This window comes from Cygnus atratus, chromosome 3 (assembly GCF_013377495.2).
Source record: "Cygnus atratus isolate AKBS03 ecotype Queensland, Australia chromosome 3, CAtr_DNAZoo_HiC_assembly, whole genome shotgun sequence".
In the NCBI taxonomy this organism is placed as follows: domain Eukaryota; kingdom Metazoa; phylum Chordata; class Aves; order Anseriformes; family Anatidae; genus Cygnus; species Cygnus atratus.
In genome coordinates, this window is record NC_066364.1 from 3561199 (window position 1) to 3582473 (window position 21275).

Sequence of the window (21275 nt, forward strand, 5' to 3'; positions counted from 1 at the left end):
GGAGGAGGAGGAGGGGGGGAGCGGCGTCGGGAGCGCGCTTGGCGGTGCCGGGAGCGCGCGGGCAGCGGGGCCCCCATGGAGCTGCTGCGGACATGGCTGGGGCACCCCGAGGACATTTACAACCTGCTGCGCTTCAAGATGGGCGGCTACCGGGCCGTCATGCCGCGCATCGACCCGGTGAGAGGCTGGGGATGCCCCGGGGCGCGGCCCCGGGGTGATGGAGGGGGGGGGGGGGGGGGGGGGGGGGGGCGGGAGGGCTCCGTGCGCGGCCCCGCTGCGGGTTTTTGGGGGGCTTCGCGATGCTCCCGGGGCTTGGCATCGCGCTGAGCCTCGCTCCCCGGCATTTGCACGGCCCCCGGCGCTTTGCGTCGGCACCCAGCTGGGCGTGCGCCGCTGCTCGGCGTGCGCGGAGCCGGTTGCGGGCGTTGCGCGCCCCCCGGTTTGGCGCTCCCCGGGCGTAATCGCACCGGGTTCGGGGGGGGGTCCTGGGCGCCCCGGGGTGCTGCACGCGTCGCAGCAGCCCCCATGCAAGCGGCTCGGCGCTCCCGGTGCGTTGCGGCAGCTGGGGCGGTGCGCCCGGCTCGGAGCATCCGCGGCCCCGGTGCTGCCCTGCGGCGTGCTTCTTGCTCCCTGGGCGTCGCAGCGCCGGCGGCGCTTTGCAGCGACTCGGCTCTGGCCGTGCTTTGCACCGGTACCGGCTTCCCGTGCGTTGTGCTGAGCCTGGCTGCTTGCAGCAGCTTGGCGCTTCCCTTGCGTTGCACCGGCCCGGCTGCCTCGCAGCTGCTTGGAGCTTCTCGTGCGCTGCACCGGTGCTTCCCGTGCGTTGTCCTGGTGTCTCCCGTGCATTGCGCTGCCCCGACGCCTTGCAGCTTCCTATGCATCGCACCGGCGCCTTGCAGCAGCTTGATGGTTCGTTCTTGTGCATTGCCCCGGCAGCTGCTTGGAGCTTCCCGTGCATTGCACCGGCCCTGGTGCCTCGCAGCGTCTTGGTGTTTCCCATGCGTTGCACCGGCTCTTTCAAGCGGCTTGGTGATTCCCGTGCATTGCACCGGCCCTGGTGCTTCCCAGCGGCTTCGTGTAACCCCTGTGTTGTCCTGGTGCTTCCTGGCAGCTTGGTGTTTGCCATGCATTGCCCTGGCCCTGATGCTTTGCAGCAGCTTGGTGCTTCCCGTGCGTTGCACCAGCCCCAGTGCCCTGCAGTGTCTTGATGTTTCCCATGCGTTGCACGGGCACCTGCTCTTTCAAGCGGCTTGGTGCTTCCCATGCATTGCAACACCCCGGGAGTTTCCCATCAGCTTGCTACCTCTGTGCATTGCCCCGGTGCTTCCCGTGCATTAATTACCCCGGCCCTGGTGCCTTGCAGCAGCTTGGTTCTTCCCTTATGTTGCACGGGCCCCCGTGCCTTGCAGCGCCTTGGTGCTTCCCGTGCGTTGCACCGGCACCTTGTAGCAGCTCGGTGCTTCGTGTGCATTGCCCCAGAGCTTCCCAGCACCTTCGTGCTTCCCGTGCATTGCAGCAGCTTGGTGCTTCCCATGCATTGCCCTGGCCCGGTGCTTCCCAGCAGCTTGGTGCTTCCCTTGCGTTGCGCTGGTGTCGGAGCCTTGCAGCAGCTCGGTGTTTCCCATGCGTTGCCCCGTCCCGCTCCTTGCAGCCTCCCGTGCCGTGCCCAGCACCATGCCAGGCGCTCAGCGGGTTAAGGGGGCGGTCACGGGGCGGAGCGGGCTCGGTGACCCCCCCCCCTTTGGTGCCCCCCCCGCCGCCTCCTGCCCGATGGCGGCCAGCACCAAAGCCGTGTCCCTGTTCAAGCGCACCCTGGCGCTGTCCCCCCCGCGGGGACCCCCCCGGGCCGCCCTGGGGCGGCTGCGGGGTGGGGGGCGGCGGGGGCAGCGCAGCGGGGCTGCCACCCCCTGCCCCCCTTCTCCTCCGGCCCCACCTCGCCTCCAACCCCCCCCGTGCCCCCCGTTGTCCCCCCAGGACTCGCTGGGACTCGGCCTCCGCACCTGCTACCGCTACCTCAACCAGACCAGCCGCAGCTTCGCCGCCGTCATCCAGGCCCTGGACGGAGAGCTGCGGTGAGCTGGGGGGGGGGCACAACGGGGGGGGGGGGGCGGGGGGGGCACAGCTGAGGGTGGGGGGGGGTCGGGGTGCAAAGGTATCAGGCTCCAGGGCTGCTTGGGGGGTGTGGGAGGGGGCTGTGCGGTGCCCCCGAGCATTGGGGTTGCTTTGTGGGGGTGCTGGGGGGGTCCGTGCAATGCCACCAGGTACTGGGGTTGCTTTGGGGGGGGTGGGGGGTGTCTGTGCAATGCCCCCGAGCGTTGGGGTTGCTCGGTTCGGGTATTGGGGGGAATCTGTGCGATGCCCCCAGGCACTCGGGTTGCTTAGGAAGGGTGCTGGGGGGGGGGTCCGTGCAATGTCCCCAAGCATTGGGGCTGCTCAGTTTGGGTGCTGGGGGGGGTCTGCGCAATGCCCCCAAGCGCTGGGGCTGTTTGGGGGGGTACTGTGGGGGGTCTGTGCAAGGCTTCAGGCACTGGGACTGTCTGGGGGGGGTACTGGGGGGGTCTGTGCAATGCCCGCAGGCACTGGGATTACTTGGGGGGGGTGGGGGGGTCTGTGCAGTGCTCCCAGGCACTGGGACTGCTCAGTTTGGGTATTGGGGGGGGTCTGTGCAATGCCCCCAAGTGCTGGAGCTGCTTGGGGGGGTCCTGGGGGGGGGGGGTCTGTGCAATACCCCCAAGCACTGGGACTTCTCAGTTTGGGCATTGCTTGGGTCTTTGTAATGCCCCCAAGTACTGGGGCTGCTCGGTTTGGGTACTGGGGGGGTCTGTGCAATGCCCCGAAGCACCAGGTCTGCTCATTTGGGATTTTTTTTTTTTTTTTTTTTTTTTTTTTGGAGGGGGGAACCGTGCGACGGCCTCGGACCCCAGGCCCTCCCGCCCAAATCAGCGCGGCGATGCCCCTGGGCTCCTTGGCGCAGCTGCTCCCTCCCCACGCAGCGGGGCTCCGGGGTTTTTTGGGCCCGCCGGCGGTCGCCGCAGCTCGTCTGGCAGCAGGAGGTTAAAGGCAGAGCCCGTGTGCTGCCTGTGACACCCTGGGAATGCGCGTCCTGGCAGCGTCGGGAGCTGGCGTTGGGTGCCACGCCGGCCGGGAGGGCCGGAGAGGCGCGGCGGGAGGAGGCGAGCAGAAAGCTGCGGCCGACCGAGGGTCTGGAGCCCGACAGAGAGGTTGGTGTGGAAGCAGCAGCCTCCAGACCTCCGTCCCGGGGGTCCTCGAGGCTCGCTGGGCGCCCAGGTTTGCTTTACAGCCCTTGCTGACCCCTGCAGAAAAGGGGGATGCAAGCTTGGGGTCTTGTGCGTCTCTTTCCGCCCACCGAATATTCCCTTACGTTCCTAATTTTCAGTCTGGGGAGCTTCCCCCAGTCAATCCCACGCCGCGTTAATGGTTAAAAGCAGGGGTTCCCAGAAGTAGGCGCGTGTGTTGTGCCTGGGTCCCGGGGACTCGGCTGGCTCCCGGGGCTGGCGTTTGGGCCGCTGCCCCGCGGCCGCGCTCCAGCGGTTGTGAAATGGTTTGCAGGAAAAGCCGAGAAATCCGGCGGCTCGGAAAAGCGTGAGCGGGGCCGAAAACCGAACTTATTTTTCCCCTGTTAGAACAGCCAAAAAGAGAAACGAAGGTGCCAATCAACAAAACACCTCGCAACGTGTTTGCGGTGTCCGTATGGGGTGCTGGTAATCTTGTAATCTGCTGGTAATTTTTCCTGTCTGTCTTTAGCTCTTTAATCCTCCCGTTGCTGTAGCTTACCGGGATGGTGAAGGCTCCCTGTCCCCAGGGCATGGAAACTCCCGCCTGGCATCCTAAAAATGCTGTCGGCGGCTGTTTGCAACCTACGTGCGGGGATTGCTGTTGAATTACGGCCCCGGCTCTGTAGCGGATCAGGAGAAATTCGTTTGCCAAAGCTGCGTTTGGAGAGTTCGGGGATGAGGGAGGGAGAGGCGGAACTGGCAGATGGTGCTCGCGGCGCCGGAGCAGCAGCGGTACCGGAGGAATCGATTTGCTGGGCTGGGAGGCTCGGCCTCGTCTGGCTTGCTTTCTTTTTGGCCCTATCAATCCTGTGCTGCGGGTGCCAGGGCCCTGTCCAGCCCGTTGCCCCGCGTTTAGGGCATCTTTTCGGGAAGGGAGCCTCGCTCTGTAGGAGCGAGCGCTTCTCTTCCGCCGTGATTTTCGGCGAGAACCATGCTGCTGTCCTCAGACGAAGCCTGGCTTTGCTGGTTCAGCCCAGATCACCCTTCTGATACCCCTCAATTAAGGGAAAAAAGTGCCAAATTTAAGTGTTGCCTCTAACACCACTCTTTTCTCTGCCGAGTTGCTGCTTGTGCGTTGCTCATCCCAGGAGAGCGCTGCCTTCGCCTGACGATTAACACTTAAGCAGTCCCAGCTAGTTGCCCTTTGGCAAGCAATTAATGGGCGCATCACCTCTTCGAAGCGTCGCTGCTCATTAAGGTTTTGGGGAATTACCGCGTAAATCCAGCGTTCCTCATTTCAGGAGGGTTTTGGGGAAGCAGGGAGCCCACAGTTTCTGCTGGGGTGCTCGGGCACGCGGGCTGGGCGCTGCCAGAGCCTCAGTACCTCGTGCCAGGGGGACGGGAGGGAAGTGCCATCTTCTCCGGGCTTCCCCTCACAGCAGTGCCCTTCCTTTGTGATTCCTTCCTGCGTGGCTTGGGTGCGGCAAGCCTGAGATAAATCCAGAGCCTTTTTGGCTCTATCTGCCCACCCTGATGTTCCCGTTGCACCGTAAGAGGTCCTCTTCTTCCCCCCAGGCTCGCTAAAAGGGCTCCAGGTGCAGAGCAGAGGCAGCAGTAGGAACAGTCCCACCTGCTTTCCTCCCCGTCCTTGCTTTGAATTTGCTTTTTTCCTGTAAACAGACCTCGGGCTCTGTCCCCTGGGTCCTAGCGAGCGCTGGCCGAGAGCCTCGGAGCTCGCTCGCGGGCTTGGCTTTTGCAGTGCCCTGCCCAGTGGTAAATAGCCAAAAAAGCCTTGTAAGGAACGCTCTGCTCCGAGGAGAAAGCCAGGTTTCCAACCCTGGCTCGGGTGTGCTGCAGCTTTCCCAGGGGTCAGCCCACGAGGAGCTTGCGTGGAGCTTTAGGTTGGAGTCAGAGCAGGGCTGCGGGGCCCTGAGCAGGGCAGACGGTGCTCCCCATCCCCAACCCGCTTCCTGCTGCCCTGGTGTTTGAGCAGCTCATTCGTAAGCCATTCGTTGTTACATTACACCATCAATCTGGCGGCACATGCGTGGTGGCGAGCTGGAAATGGGGCCGTGCGATGAACCTAAGCTGCTTTTCCCAAATAATAAGCAATCCTGAGTCAGGGACGGTTGTTTTCTCTCCTCCCGCAGACATGCCGTCTGTATCTTCTACCTAGTTCTGCGTGCCCTGGACACCATAGAGGATGACATGACCATCAGCTTGGACGTAAAGGTCCCGATGCTGCACGAGTTTCACTCCTATCTCTATCAACCGGACTGGAAGTACATGGAGAGCAAGGAGAAGGACCGCCAGGTGCTGGAGGACTTCCCCACGGTAAGGCACCCGCAGGAGCATCGGGTTCCTGGTGCAGAGCCCGTAGATTTTATGGGTTTGCTGTCCTGTGACCCTTCGAGCAGAGGGAGATGAGGAAGACTTGCCTGGTGTCCAGCTTATGGGAGGAACAACGTTTGCAGCAGTCCTGCAGGATCTGCTCAGGATCTGCAGGAGTCTGGAGGTCTTCAGCGTAGAGCTTACGATAAAAAGCACCGTTGCTGTTCATAGTTTAAGGATCTTTCTAAAATGAAGGCGCAGGGAATCTGCATCTCCCGTAGCAAGTTAAACAATATTAAATCTGTTTTGCTGTTGCTCACGTTGATCAAAAAATAGCTGGTGGATTGGTTTTTTTTGCTTTGTTTTTAAAGCTCCGTTGAAGAAACGGTATAACATAGAAAAAAGCGTTTCATTTTTTTGGAGGAAGTTCTGCTTTGTTCAGCCTTCTTCTGCTTTAAATTTCTTCTGTCCTTATCAGGCTTTCCGTAGCAGTGGGAAAGGGGTTGTCATTTGGAGGAACAAAGTGTAGTGGAAACTTTGAGGCTCTGCCTGGGATAGGAGAGAGCTGTGCCAGGGAGTTGTTAGTGCATGGCGATAGAAACGTGGTTTGTATGCCACTGCCGTGGTACTTTAGAAGAGATTTTCTGTAGGTAAGGTGTTTAGGGAACTTCATTGTTCTCTGTTTTGCTTGTGTTATGCACTCAGGTGATGGCAGTTCATATTCAGGTATGATTTTAATAATATTTGGTAGGGATGCGCTCACCAGCAGTTCTTCTCTGCGTAGGGGATCCCAGCCCCTCAGACTGACGCCGAGCCCATGCGTTTAATTTACACAGCAGTTGAATCACTGAGAAGATTGTGGAGATGCAGGAGGGGGGATCTCACACTCTCCCTGTTGTTTGATGCCTTTCCCGTTGTGCAAAGGGCACTCGTGTGTCTTGCAAGAGACAAAGCTGGAAAAGACTGAGGAGAACAGAGCACCAGGAACCTCCCCTTTCCTTCCCATGGTCGTCATGTTGGATGCTCTCATAAATTTTGAGAAACAACTTTGCACACCAGGCGTAGCTAGTTTTGTCCTGCACCTCCCAGATGATACCGGTCCAAGCTGCAGAGTCCTCCCAAAGATATCGCCGTGTCTGATCTGCTGCCAGAGATTGTACCGTTGAGATTGAGGACGGAGAGAGCCTGTGCTTGGAGGGCCTTGAAACAACTCTTGTTGGGGGAGTTGTCCTAGATCTCTAGCCAGGGTGGGATAAGAGCCTGCTAAACAAGTCTTTTTCTGGTCCACTGGTAAATGTTGAATTCTGCTGATTTTTTTTTTTTTTTCCCCTGCTGTCTTTGTTTCCTCTTGCTGGCTTGTGCTGCAGATCTCCATGGAGTTCAGGAACCTGTCGAAAGTCTACCAGGATGTGATTTCAGACATTTGTCACAAGATGGGCGTCGGGATGGCCGAGTTCTTGGAGAAGAAGGTGGATTCTCAGCGTGAGTGGGATAAGGTAAGTCAACCCAGACACGCTCAACATCAGTAGGAAAGTTACCTTGCTGGGGCCTGAAGGTCTGCACGTGCAGCTTCCCTTATCATGAGGAGCTATTCCTCAATGCAGGGCAGCTGTGGAGGGATGGTGTGGAGATTTCACCAGTGGCTTGGTGGTGTCCCCCACCAGCACATGTTTCTGGGTCCTGTTGCGGGCAGCTCATTTGGTAGCACCAACAGTCACAGGCATGACAGAGGACACCCTTGGCAAGGTGTTTGGGCATGGGAAAGCTGATGTGTAAGGAGAACTTGCAGAAAACACACCACGAATTACCTCCTTAAGCATCACTTTTGTAAAAATGTGCTGTGCAAAGTGGGCAGCTCTTTGTAACTGTTCCTTTTACCTTTTTTTTGTCCCTTGCCCTCCCGGTGCGTCCCAGTACTGTCACTACGTAGCTGGGCTGGTGGGGATAGGCCTTTCCCGTCTCTTCTCTGCATCAGAGCTAGAAGATCCGATTGTCGGACAGGACACGGAGCTGGCAAACTCCATGGGCCTCTTCCTGCAGAAAACCAACATCATCCGTGACTATCTGGAGGACCAGCTGGAGGGAAGGGAGTTCTGGCCCAGAGAGGTAAGGGAGAGCACTGCTGTTGGGCAAGCTTTTCTGCTGTGTTTCATGAGGAACTGCACGTACTGTGCTAATAAATAATGTAGGTACTGTCTTTGCTGCTCTGATAGTGCATTGCAGCCTCTCGTTGGAAGAGTTCCTCCTAGAATTTTCTTCAAAATCCCTACGGCCAGGGTTTTTCCACTGCTTTGGCTTGTTTGTTCATGTCCCTTGACAATCTTCTCAGACTACTGTCCAAGATCTGTTGTGGATGTAGCCAATGGGCCATGCACAGCTAAAATTGTGGTGTCTTTCACATCCCTTTAAATCAAAGTTAATGGTAGAGATTTGACAGTCTGCTTCAATTTTAAGGTTGCTGCTGTTGGTTGTACATGCCTTTAATAATAACAGTTCTTCAAATGACACCTGACTCAGAAGTCCTACATCTATCTACAGCTGTTGGGTACTGATGTGGTGACAAGATGACATCTTCCCCCCCGCTGCTAAGAGCTTGTTGGGCAGCTTTTTCTCCTCTCCCTATTAAGTCAGAGCTGGGAATGAGGGAGAAAAAGACTGGGTGAGGTTTTTTGGGAGGTTACCTAGTCTATTCCCGAAGGCAGGATCAACTCTGCCTGTCAGACAGATGCTTGTCTGCTGTTCTTGAAGCCCTCCAAGGAATTTTCTTTCTCTCCCCACATGGCAGACCTTGTCTGATAGAACATTTCCCGATACCAGCCTGGCACATGAGCTGTACTTCTTTGCCCTACCTGTAGAAGACATGAAGATACATCCTTTTTCTTCATAGTCTTAGCATATATGAAGGCTACTGTCAGGTTTCCAGAGCCTTTCCTTTCTTCTTTAGCCTCGTACGCCCTAGTCCTTCAAGGCTGTGGGGGTTCTTCCCCCAGACCTCAGACTTACTGATGTCTCCTTCGCAGCATGAATGTACCCTCTAACTTGAGTTCTTACCTTGCTCTTCAGGTTTGGAGCAGATATGCAAAAAAGCTCTCGGACCTTGCCAAACCAGAGAACATAGATATGGCTGTCCAGTGTCTGAATGAGCTCATCACCAACGCTCTCCACCACGTCCCTGATGTCCTTACGTATCTGTCCCGCCTGAAAAATCAAAGCGTCTTCAACTTCTGTGCGATCCCCCAGGTAGGTTATCGCTTTCAAGTGGTTCTTCATCATCTGCAGCCCAGCTGATGAGGAGTTGGAGGCGGAAGGGTTACGTATCAGATCTGTGAGAGAACCACAGAATGCTGGGGATTGAAAGGGACCTTGAAAGATCATTTAGTCCAATCTAGGACACCACCTCCTTGGAGCAGCCAAAAGACGCTGCTAATTTCTGTGTTTCGCCTGAGACAAGCGATAGACACCGATACTTCCTAGTCTCTGAGAATGGCACCTTTCCCAGAGCAATTCCTCCTTCTCAGACAGCCCGTTGTTCTTCTAGTTCCTTGCTTTCACCTGCAAGAGGCCAGCAGCGCCTTCCAAGGCCACTGCAGGTTCCCAGGCCCGGTTCCCCAGCTGGCAGGCATTCTCTGCTGCTAGGTTTTAGGACACTTTGCTGTCAGCCTTTTCCCCAGTTGGGCCAGGTCAACTTTGGCGGCTGCTCCCATCCCCAACACTTTCCCATTCCCGTGATGACTTCTCATCCCCCAGCCTCGCTTGGGGACCCGCCACCCGCAGCCATTCCCCATCAACAGCAGTCGTCCCCAACCCACTTGGTGGCGCAGGCGGACAGCGGGAGAGGGCTGCGTTCAGCCCCCCCGCTGACCTATGCAGGAAGAAGTGGAGGCAGAGGCTTTGCAGGGTGGAAAAGTCATAATTTATTCCTGGGGTAATTGTGGCTGCCACCCCCAGCCCGTCCCCAGGTGAGGCCCGGTCGCTGCTCAGTTGCGGGGCCTGGCGTGGCGGCCCGCGTGGTCGCCAGACCCCGGCTCCTCCAGTTGGACCCGACGTAGCCAGGCGATGTACTCGGCTATGTCCTCGGCGTCGGGGTACTGCAGGGACCGTGGCAGCCTGTGCCCGTCCTGCTCCGAGTGCCAGGAGCGGCTGCGGACGAGCCGTCGTGCTTCGGCGGGGCTGCGCTCCCTGCGCCGTGGCGAGACGCTGCGCGAGCGGTAGCTGGAGGGGCTCCTCTGCCGCTGCTGCTGCTGCTGCTGCCGCTCCAGCCCCGCGTTGCGCTGCAATCCCCGGCGGGGCCGGCGGGGCGAGGGTCGTGCTGGGCGGGCGGCACCACGAGTGCGATGGTCCCAATACGCCCGCGGCACAGTGGGCAGGTGGCTCTTCGAGTGGCCCAGGGCAGGATGCACCCCAGGCAGAAGGAGTGCCTGCAGGGGTCCACACGAGCCGTGCTGGACAGCCGGCCCAGGCAGATGGGGCACGTCTCGTCCCCAGGGGCCTCCTCCTCTGGCTGCTCCTCCTGATGGTTCATGGTGCCTGCAGCTGCCGCGCTGTGGAGTTGGTTGTCCCCTGTGGTAGGCTGCCCCGGGGCCAGGTGGTTATCAGCAGCCTCTGGTCCTCAGCACCTTCCGCTGCGGGTCGCCGGCAGGACGTCGACGCTTCGTGTCTCGCTGGCTTCACCTCGACGCCTCGCGTGCCACCAGCAGGACTACTACAGAGAGAACCAAGAAGAAAATATTCCAGCAGCAAATATACGTTAGCTTTCTAGGTTCAACAAAGTTGTCTGTAGTACTATAGCACTAAATATTCTTAGTATGGATTACAAACATTGCTATTAAAATGGCAAATATGATAGGTTACAGTGGGCAAGACCCTACTTAGGACAGATGAGGTACATATACGTAGATATATATTTGATGACATTACCGAAGAACCTCGATGGCTAGTGTGCAAAAAGAATGGCTTTGCGTGTGCCTCGTGCAACACCTCCGCCTCGCTCCTTCAGCAGCAATGGCACGTCGAGCTCTCGAGTACCACCAGCCGGACTGGCCGCAGGCGCGCCGCTCAGGGCTCTTATAGCCAGCCACCTTTTGTGAGGCCGTAGGGCGACAGTGACTGTGTGGTGGCATCACAAGGGTGTCGAGGTGCCCCTGATGTCAGCACCGCCAGAGGTCTCCTGGCTGCGGTGAGACAATGCTGACGTGAGAGATGGCTGCTCCACGCTGACAGGAGCCACGCCTGCCAGGCTGGGGTCCAGGCCAGGAGGTCGGCCTGCGGCCTGGGACCTGCCCCTGGGAGCCAGGGATGTCCTTGACGTGCAGCTGGACACCCGAGCGTTGGACACATCCTGAAGAGAGCACGGAAACGACGAGTATAGAACACAAAATATGGAACAATAACCTGAAGGGAGTTAAGAAAGCGCTGTTAAGAAAGAATACCTGCTTTCTAATTCCCCAAAACGAGCCTTGGAAAGCTACGGGGCTTTTTGCGTTTCACCATTGAGAAGGACACGAGAAGAAGAAAGAAAGTGAGGAACAACTTATTGCCTGGGAAGGTGGAAATTGGCCAGAGAAAGTGGAAAACGTGCATGAGAAATCTAGGGTTGTTTAGAGAAAACCAGAACATGACCACCTCTTGTCTGTCTCGCGAGGATGAGAGAAATGAACAGCGCCTCAATGGTTACCTGAAGTGGTGGCGTTCTACGCCATCCTATGAACCCTCCGTGGTATCAAAAGGGCCTGTTTTTTACCCAGCAGGAAGCTCCCAGAAGGGTTGGGGATGGAAGGGACCTCTGGAGGTCATCTGCTCCAACCCCGTCCTGCCCAAGCAGGGACACCTAGAGCTGGACGCCTGCTGGGCACTGCTGACAAGAGCCTGGCTCCGTCTTCTTTGCATCCTCCCTTTGGGGGTGTCTAGACGTTGCTAAGATCCCCCTGAGCCTTCTCTGGCCAGGATGAATGTGCAGTGATGCACAGTCACACAATGACAGAACGTTAGGGATTGGAAGGCACCTTGAAAGATCATCTAGTCCAATCCCCCTGCCGGAGCAGGAACACCTAAATCATGTCAAACAGGAATGCATCCAGGAAGTCTCAGGTTCTTAGGTACCCTTAGGCTGCACTTGTAGGAGGCCAGCAGCGCCTTCCAAGGCCGCTGCAGGTTCCCAGCCCGGTTCCCCGGCTGGCAGGCATTCTCTGCTGCCAGGTTTTAGGAGCCTTTTGCTCCTCTTCTGCTTTTTGCCTTTTCCCCAGTTGGGCCAGGTCACCTTTGTGGCTCCCAAATGGCTTCTCATCCCCCAGCCTCACTTGGGGACCCGCCACCCGCAGCCATTCCCCATCAACAGCAGTCGTCCCCAACCCACTTGGCGGCGCGGACAGCGGGAGAGGGCTGCGTTCAGCCCCCCCGCTGACCTATGCAGGAAGAAGTGGAGGCAGAGGCTTTGCAGGGTGGAAAAGTCATAATTTATTCCTGGGGTAATTGTGGCTGCCACCCCCAGCCCGTCCCCAGGTGAGGCCCCCGTCGCTGCTCAGTTGCGGGGCCTGGCGTGGCGGCCCGCGTGGTCGCCAGACCCCGGCTCCTCCAGTTGGACCCGACGTAGCCAGGCGATGTACTCGGCTATGTCCTCGGCGTCGGGGTACTGCAGGGACCGTGGCAGCCTGTGCCCGTCCTGCTCCGAGTGCCAGGAGCGGCTGCGGACGAGCCGTCGTGCTTCGGCGGGGCTGCGCTCCCTGCGCCGTGGCGAGACGCTGCGCGAGCGGTAGCTGGAGGGGCTCCTCTGCCGCTGCTGCTGCTGCTGCTGCCGCTCCAGCCCCGCGTTGCGCTGCAATCCCCGGCGGGGCCGGCGGGGCGAGGCGTCGTGCTGGGCTGGGCGGGCGGCACCACGAGTGCGATGGTCCCAATACGCCCGCGGCACAGTGGGCAGGTGGCTCTTCGAGTGGCCCAGGGCAGGATGCACCCCAGGCAGAAGGAGTGCCTGCAGGGGTCCACACGAGCCGTGCTGGACAGCCGGCCCAGGCAGATGGGGCACGTCTCGTCCCCAGGGGCCTCCTCCTCTGGCTGCTCCTGATGGTTCATGGTGCCTGCAGCTGCCGCGCTGTGGAGTTGGTTGTCCCCTGTGGTAGGCTGCCCCGGGGCCAGGTGGTTATCAGCAGCCTCTGGTCCTCAGCACCTCCGCTGCGGGTCGCCGGCAGGACGTCGACGCTTCGTGTCTCGCTGGCTTCACCTCGACGCCTCGCGTGCCACCAGCAGGACTACTACAGAGAGAACCAAGAAGAAAATATTCCAGCAGCAAATATACGTTAGCTTTCTAGGTTCAACAAAGTTGTCTGTAGTACTATAGCACTAAATATTCTTAGTATGGATTACAAACATTGCTATTAAAATGGCAAATATGATAGGTTACAGTGGGCAAGACCCTACTTAGGACAGATGAGGTACATATACGTAGATATATTTGATGACATTACCGAAGAACCTCGATGGCTAGTGTGCAAAAAGAATGGCTTTGCGTGTGCCTCGTGCAACACCTCCGCCTCGCTCCTTCCAGCAATGGCACGTCGAGCTCTCGAGTACCACCAGCCGGACTGGCCGCAGGCGCGCCGCTCAGGGCTCTTATAGCCAGCCACCTTTTGTGAGGCCGTAGGGCGACAGTGACTGTGTGGTGGCATCACAAGGGTGTCGAGGTGCCCCTGATGTCAGCACCGCCAGAGGTCTCCTGGCTGCGGTGAGACAATGCTGACGTGAGATGGCTGCTCCACGCTGACAGGAGCCACGCCTGCCAGGCTGGGGTCCAGGCCAGGAGGTCGGCCTGCGGCCTGGGACCTGCCCCTGGGAGCCAGGGATGTCCTTGACGTGCAGCTGGACACCCGAGCGTTGGACACATCCTGAAGAGAGCACGGAAACGACGAGTATAGAACACAAAATATGGAACAATAACCTGAAGGGAGTTAAGAAAGCGCTGTTAAGAAAGAATACCTGCTTTCTAATTCCCCAAAACGAGCCTTGGAAAGCTACGGGGCTTTTTGCGTTTCACCATTGAGAAGGACACGAGAAGAAAGTGAGGAACAACTTATCGCCTGGGAAGGTGGAAATTGGCCAGAGAAAGTGGGAACGTGCATGAGAAATCTAGGGTTTTTTAGAGAAAACCAGGAACATGACCACCTCTTGTCTGTCTCGCGAGGATGAGAGAAATGAACAGCGCCTCAATGGTTACCTGAAGTGCGGTGGCGTTCTACGCCATCCTATGAACCCTGCGTGGTATCAAAAGGGCCTGTTTTTTACCCAGCAGGAAGCTCCCAGAAGGGTTGGGGATGGAAGGGACCTCTGGAGGTCATCTGCTCCAACCCCGTCCTGCCCAAGCAGGGACACCTAGAGCTGGACGCCTGCTGGGCACTGCTGACAAGAGCCTGGCTCCGTCTTCTTTTGCATCCTCCCTTTGGGGGTGTCTAGACGTTGCTAAGATCCCCCTGAGCCTTCTCTGGCCAGGATGAATGTGCAGTGATGCACAGTCACACAATGACAGAACGTTAGGGATTGGAAGGCACCTTGAAAGATCATCTAGTCCAATCCCCCTGCCGGAGCAGGAACACCTAAATCATGTCAAACAGGAATGCATCCAGGAAGTCTCAGGTTCTTAGGTACCCTTAGGCTGCACTTGCAGGAGGAGGCCAGCAGCGCCTTCCAAGGCCGCTGCAGGTTCCCAGGCCCGGTTCCCCGGCTGGCAGGCATTCTCTGCTGCCAGGTTTTAGGAGCCTTTTGCTCCTCTTCTGCTTTTTGCCTTTTCCCCAGTTGGGCCAGGTCACCTTTGTGGCTCCCAAATGGCTTCTCATCCCCCAGCCTCACTTGGGGACCCGCCACCCGCAGCCATTCCCCATCAACAGCAGTCGTCCCCAACCCACTTGGCGGCGCGGACACAGCGGGAGAGGGCTGCGTTCAGCCCCCCCGCTGACCTATGCAGGAAGAAGTGGAGGCAGAGGCTTTGCAGGGTGGAAAAGTCATAATTTATTCCTGGGGTAATTGTGGCTGCCACCCCCAGCCCGTCCCCAGGTGAGGCCCGGTCGGCTGCTCAGTTGCGGGGCCTGGCGTGGCGGCCCGCGTGGTCGCCAGACCCCGGCTCCTCCAGTTGGACCCGACGTAGCCAGGCGATGTACTCGGCTATGTCCTCGGCGTCGGGGTACTGCAGTTGCAGGGACCGTGGCAGCCTGTGCCCGTCCTGCTCCGAGTGCCAGGAGCGGCTGCGGACGAGCCGTCGTGCTTCGGCGGGGCTGCGCTCCCTGCGCCGTGGCGAGACGCTGCGCGAGCGGTAGCTGGAGGGGCTCCTCTGCCGCTGCTGCTGCTGCTGCTGCCGCTCCAGCCCCGCGTTGCGCTGCAATCCCCGGCGGGGCCGGCGGGGCGAGGCGTCGTGCTGGGCGGGCGGCACCACGAGTGCGATGGTCCCAATACGCCCGCGGCACAGTGGGCAGGTGTCTCTCTTCGAGTGGCCCAGGGCAGGATGCACCCCAGGCAGAAGGAGTGCCTGCAGGGGTCCACACGAGCCGTGCTGGACAGCCGGCCCAGGCAGATGGGGCACGTCTCGTCCCCAGGGGCCTCCTCCTCTGGCTGCTCCTGATGGTTCATGGTGCCTGCAGCTGCCGCGCTGTGGAGTTGGTTGTCCCCTGTGGTAGGCTGCCCCGGGGCCAGGTGGTTATCAGCAGCCTCTGGTCCTCAGCACCTCCGCTGCGGGTCGCCGGCAGGACGTCGACGCTTCGTGTCTCGCTGGCTTCACCTCGACGCCTCGCGTGCCACCAGCAGGACTACTACAGAGAGAACCAAGAAGAAAATATTCCAGCAGCAAATATACGTTAGCTTTCTAGGTTCAACAAAGTTGTCTGTAGTACTATAGCTAAATATTCTTAGTATGGATTACAAACATTGCTATTAAAATGGCAAATATGATAGGTTACAGTGGGCAAGACCCTACTTAGGACAGATGAGGTACATATACGTAGATATATTTGATGACATTACCGAAGAACCTCGATGGCTAGTGTGCAAAAAGAATGGCTTTGCGTGTGCCTCGTGCAACACCTCCGCCTCGCTCCTTCCAGCAATGGCACGTCGAGCTCTCGAGTACCACCAGCCGGACTGGCCGCAGGCGCGCCGCTCAGGGCTCTTATAGCCAGCCACCTTTTGTGAGGCCGTAGGGCGACAGTGACTGTGGTGGCATCACAAGGGTGTCGAGGTGCCCCTGATGTCAGCACCGCCAGAGGTCTCCTGGCTGCGGTGAGACAATGCTGACGTGAGATGGCTGCTCCACGCTGACAGGAGCCACGCCTGCCAGGCTGGGGTCCAGGCCAGGAGGTCGGCCTGCGGCCTGGGACCTGCCCCTGGGAGCCAGGGATGTCCTTGACGTGCAGCTGGACACCCGAGCGTTGGACACATCCTGAAGAGAGCACGGAAACGACGAGTATAGAACACAAAATATGGAACAATAACCTGAAGGGAGTTAAGAAAGCGCTGTTAAGAAAGAATACCTGCTTTCTAATTCCCCAAAACGAGCCTTGGAAAGCTACGGGGCTTTTTTGCGTTTCACCATTGAGAAGGACACAAGAAGAAAGTGAGGAACAACTTATCGCCTGGGAAGGTGGAAATTGGCCAGAGAAAGTGGGAACGTGCATGAGAAATCTAGGGTTGTTTAGAGAAAACCAGGAACATGACCACCTCTTGTCTGTCTCGCGAGGATGAGAGAAATGAACAGCGCCTCAATGGTTACCTGAAGTGGTGGCGTTCTACGCCATCTTATGACCCCTCAGTCCCCATTCAGCAGAAACCTGCTGTTTCTCTCAGAAAACACCAGTGATGTTGAGAAAAGGCGAAAAATCTCTGACTCATATATCCACGGCATGAATGCGTAGGCCTCTTTGTCCTCCCATTTGAAGTCAGGCCAAAAACATGGGGATAGATACATGACCCTCAATCTCAATTCACTTTTAGGCTTATTCACTGAATTGAAACAAATTTGAGAGATGTAGAAATTTTATGTGTCTTTAAAATCTAAACCAAACCAAACCAAAAGAAAAAACTATGGAAGAGGGACTGAATGTCCAAAGTGGGGCTGGGGGGAGGAATGGCAGGCAACTTTTTGGGTTGTCAAATTCACCCACATTATTAATTGACATAATGCATGCTGCCTCTTTGTCAAGTCATCCTGCAGCTGCAATAATTCATCAGAGAGCCAGGAAATGCTCCAAGTGAAGGTATCTTTATTTAGAGCAAACTCCGACCTGTTTTATTCTCTTCTCTCTTCTTTCTTTGCTTGTGCGTGCGGTAGGTGGGATTGTGGTTCCACTCCGGTGTTTTGCCGTTGATTTTGCTTGGGCCGAGGTTATTCCCTGGGCAGGCTCCTTGCAATGTAGTGAGGGCTCTTTGTTTTTCTCCTTAGGTGATGGCCATCGCCACTCTGGCCGCCTGCTATAACAACAAGCAGGTGTTCAGGGGCGTAGTGAAGATCCGGAAGGGACAAGCCGTCACTCTGATGATGGATGCCACAAACATACAGGCTGTCAAAGCCATCATGTACCAGTATGTGGAAGAGGTAGGTTGAGCAGCTTGCTTCGAGTCATTTCTGGCTGTTGCTGTTCTTGTTCCTGGTGTGGAATTGGCAGTCCCTTGCAGACCCACGAACCTGTTAATCCCTTTGTTACGTCTCTATTAGTCCATCACCAGGGCATGGCGATGCCTGACATGGTTTTGGCCTGGACCAAACTGGGTGCTTGACATTCCTTAAATATACCCTCGGTCTGCGCCTGCGTTGAGAGGCAGAGACCAAGGTCTTGTCTTCATTCTGGTCAAGAGCAAGATGAGTCAGCTTTCACAGCGTGAGGGCTTCCTCTCTCTGAGCGGGCAAGAGGACTGGTTCTTCTGAACAGGTTGCATCACCTCCCCGCAGACAGCTCCATGGTGAGCGCTCTTGTTTACACCGTGTCCGTAGTTGCAGCGAGTGTGATGCAGTCTGTGGTTCCACTTCATGGGCAGCAGTAAATGAGGGCAGCTCGTCTCCGGTTGTTAAGCAGTGGGACTCCTGGCTTTGGGGCGCTGTGGATGTTAAAAGTTTATGTGGAAGGACAGCTGGTGGGTGGACTCCTAGGGGAAAAAATAATCCAGTGAGGGCTGTTAGATCATTCTGCATGTGGGAGACCCAAAACCGTGAGTTATTAGAGCTTCTTCTGCAGGCAGACCAAACCTATGACAAGGGACAGTGACACCTTAGCCTAGAGGAAGGTCTGGATGCCTCCAGAAAACTCATGCAGACCACGAAAAGAAGACCCCAAAAACAATGGCATTATCCGACTGAGGTGGCTGTCACCTGGTTTGGGGTGGGCTGCAGCATGCCGGCAGTGAGTGAGGTTTGCTGGGCTAGAGCCGCTTGCCCCAGCACCACCGCCTGTAGTCAGTCAATGGATTGTGTTTGAGGCCCTGCAGCCCATCTCCCATCACGGGGTGCCCTCAAGAGGCTGCCTGGCTTAACGCACTTCTCAAGGGAAGCGGGCCCTGGCCCCATGCAGCAGCTGGGCCTTAGAATCACAGAATCACAGAGTCATTAAGTTGGAAAAGACCTCCGAGATGATCTGGTCCAACCATCCCCCTACCACCAATGTCACCCACTAAACCATGTCCCTAAGCACCACGTCCAGCCTTTCCTTGAACACCCCCAGGGACGGTGACGCCACCACCTCCCTGGGCAACCCGTCCCAATGCCTGACTGCTCTTTCTGAGAAGAAATGTCTCCGCATTTCCAACCTGAACCTCCCCTGGCATAACTTGAGGCCATTCCCTCTAGTCACAGAATCATCTAGGTTGGAAGAGACCTCCAAGATCACCGAGTCCAACCTCTGACCTAACACTAACCAGCCCTCCACTAAACCATATCACTAAGCTCTACATCTAAACGGCTTTTCAAGACCTCCAGGGATGGTGACTCAACCACTTCCCTGGGCAGCCCATCCCAATGCCTAACAACCCTGTCAGTAAAGAAGTTCTTCCTGATAGTCCTATCACTGATTACCTGTGAGAAGAGGCTGACCCCCAGCTCCCCACACCTTCCTTTCAGGCAGTTGCAGAGAGCAATGAGGTCTCCCCTGAACCTCCTCTGCTCCAGACTAAACACCCCCGGTGCCCTCAGCCGCTCCTCACAGGACTTGTGCTCCAGGCCCTTCACCAGCTTCGTAGCCCTGCTCTGGACATGCTCCAGGGCCTCGATGTCCTTCTTGTAGTGAGGGACCCAAAACTGAGCACAGCACTCGAGGTGCAGCCTCAGCAGAGCAGAGTTCAGGGGGACGATCACCTCCGTGGTCCTGCTGCTCCAGGGCAGTCCCCCACTGAGTTAACTCCTGAGGACCATGCCTTGTGCCCCATGATCTTCCTCTTCCGGGCATGTGTTTCCCTTGTTTAAGGAGCCCATTATTCCTCCTTCCCTCCGCAGATCTACCAGAAGATCCCCAGCACGGACCCTTCGTCCAACAAGACGCAGCAGATCATCGCCTCCATCCGCGCCATGAGCCTGCCCGGCGGCCCCATGGCCTCGGCGCCACCACTACTCCCCCATCTACCTGTCGTGCGCCATGCTGCTGGCCGCCCTCAGCTGGCAGTACCTCAGCACCATCTCCAAGGCCGCCGAAGAGTACGTCCAGGCGGGCGAGAACTGAAGGGCGGGCAGGCGGTGGGAGAGAAGAGATGGTCGGCGGACGGGCAGCAGAGGCGGGAGGCTCCTTGCCCCTGCTGGTGGGGACAGCCGGGTGCCACCGGGCCCGCGGGCGGTGATGAGGACGGGACGCCGGTGGCCTGGAGCCCCTGGGGGGACAGCATGGCGTCGCCAGGCTCCGCTCCTCACCTCTCTTGCTGCCTGCGTGGCTGGTTGCAAGCACCAATCGGAGTCTTACTGTTTGCGGTTGAATTTGGATTTTGGTTTTTCCCTCCTTTCCTGTTGGACAGTTTACCTGATTACTACCGATTGGATTTTTCTTTTTTTTTTTTTTTTTTTTTTTTTTTTTTTTTTTGGTTAGGATGGTTGAAATAGAAACTCCAGTTGCCTCTTTTCTTGCTTGAGATTTTGAGACCCCTTTCCAGCTCAGAGCCGCGGGACGGGAGCCTTTTCTGGGGTTTGGCCTCCCTTTCTTACACAGCCCTTTTCCCCACGCGGAGGGCTCTGGCTTCAGCCAGGAGGCACTGCACTTAGCCAGCAGAAAGCTCTGGCCATCTTCTGGCCACCAGCCCGGGCTGGTTGCCCTCCTGGCACCTGGAACCAGGGGCGATCTTCACCTTTCTGTCGTTGTATTTGAGGAGGCTGCTAGGCTTGAAACGAGCCCTTTCCTTGCTCAGTGTCGGAGGCGTGCTGCTCTGGCTGCTGGAACGTGCACCCTGCCCAAAGCCGGCTCTTGCAGCTCCTTCGTACAGGTGGCACTGTGCGTTGCAAAGCTTTGGGTTTTAGCAGCTGGGGAGGTGGTGAAAGGGAGTGGGAAGGAGTTGCCCTGGGCTAATGTGAGCACAGCCACCCACCTTTGCTGCATGCTCTGGGCTCTGCACTTTTGTAGCCCAGAGGGAGCTTGGGGTGGCCCAGGCGGGTTTTCCTGGCCCACTTGGCTGCAGCTTGGGGTGCTGCGAGTGAGTCTGACGTGCAAACTGGAAGAGCTTTCCACTGCTGCTTCGAAACCCATCAGCCTGGACTTCAAGCAGGCTGCGTTCCCACAGGGAACGCCAGGGGTGGGAAGAGGAAACGACTTTCAAGTCCCGTTTTCCTGGATTTTTGCTTTCAGTCACCCTAATCCCTCACTGCTGCTTTGGCTGTGTGATGGGGGGGGGACAGCCTGGGGCAGGACAGGGCAAAGCCTACCCCTACCAGGGGCGTTTGGTGGCCTTTGCAAGGCCAAGCCTGTGTGGCCAGACTGTTACTTGGAGGAAGCAGCCCTGCTCCACGAGTACCTATGTAGATAGTTTTAAGCTGTTGTTCAAAAACCTTGCGGTAGCTCCCTTTGTGCAGCTTCCTGTTGTTGACATTAAAGTTTTCTTTGGAAAAAAAAAAAAAAAAAGAGTGCTTGAGAATTTCTTCCGCCGTTATTTCTCTTATTGTGCTAGTTCCCCGCTGTTGCACAAGTTACATGAAGTGCAGATGCTTCCTTGCAGGGCATCACCGTAATGCCCTATAGGTTGGGCCTGAAAACTGAATTGTAACCCGGGGGGAGACAGCTAACGCTCAGTACGTTGACTTTTATACCGGTCCCTGTTGGGAAGAGGAGGAGTGGGGAAGCTGTGCCTACACTGGGGACCTTCTCTGCTCTTCTGGGATGGAGCTGGAGCCAGGCGGGAGGTAAGTTAGAGCCTTAGAGCATGTTGCAGGCTGGGAGACTACAGCCAGCCCTTCTGGGGGCTCTGCTGCTCTCTAGAAACCTTTCAAGGTCAAGACCAGTCTATTGCACAGCTGCTGCTTGCTCATCTCTTGAGCTCCAGCCTTGCTATACCCTATCCAGCTAGCTGTATCCCGCCTCTCGTTTTACTCCATACTCTCGTAGCAGTGCCAGCTTTGTAGCCCTGGGCTTGGTCTGGAGGTTTCCTTGCCTAAAAGCCTGCAGCAGAAGGCCCGAGGGGCTGAACGCAGCGTGTTCAGCAGGGGTCGGGGCACAGCACCCTTGGGCTGCTGCCGTGCTTTCCGGTGCCCGGCTACATCCCTGTTTCCCCAGCCCTGCA

At 57.4% G+C, this 21275-nt stretch overlaps 1 protein-coding gene across 1 annotated transcript; it reads left to right on the forward strand.

Annotated features, from left to right (window-relative positions):
• The first annotated feature begins 1 nt into the window (after position 1).
• FDFT1 (farnesyl-diphosphate farnesyltransferase 1) lies at positions 2-19373 on the forward strand. Its single transcript, XM_050709796.1, is given in 9 exon segments — positions 2-177; positions 1975-2072; positions 5387-5570; positions 6935-7063; positions 7482-7673; positions 8631-8807; positions 16978-17130; positions 19018-19119; positions 19121-19373. Coding segments are annotated over 9 exon segments (1257 nt in total). The 5' UTR covers positions 2-75; the 3' UTR covers positions 19241-19373.
• The last annotated feature ends 1902 nt before the right edge of the window (positions 19374-21275 follow it).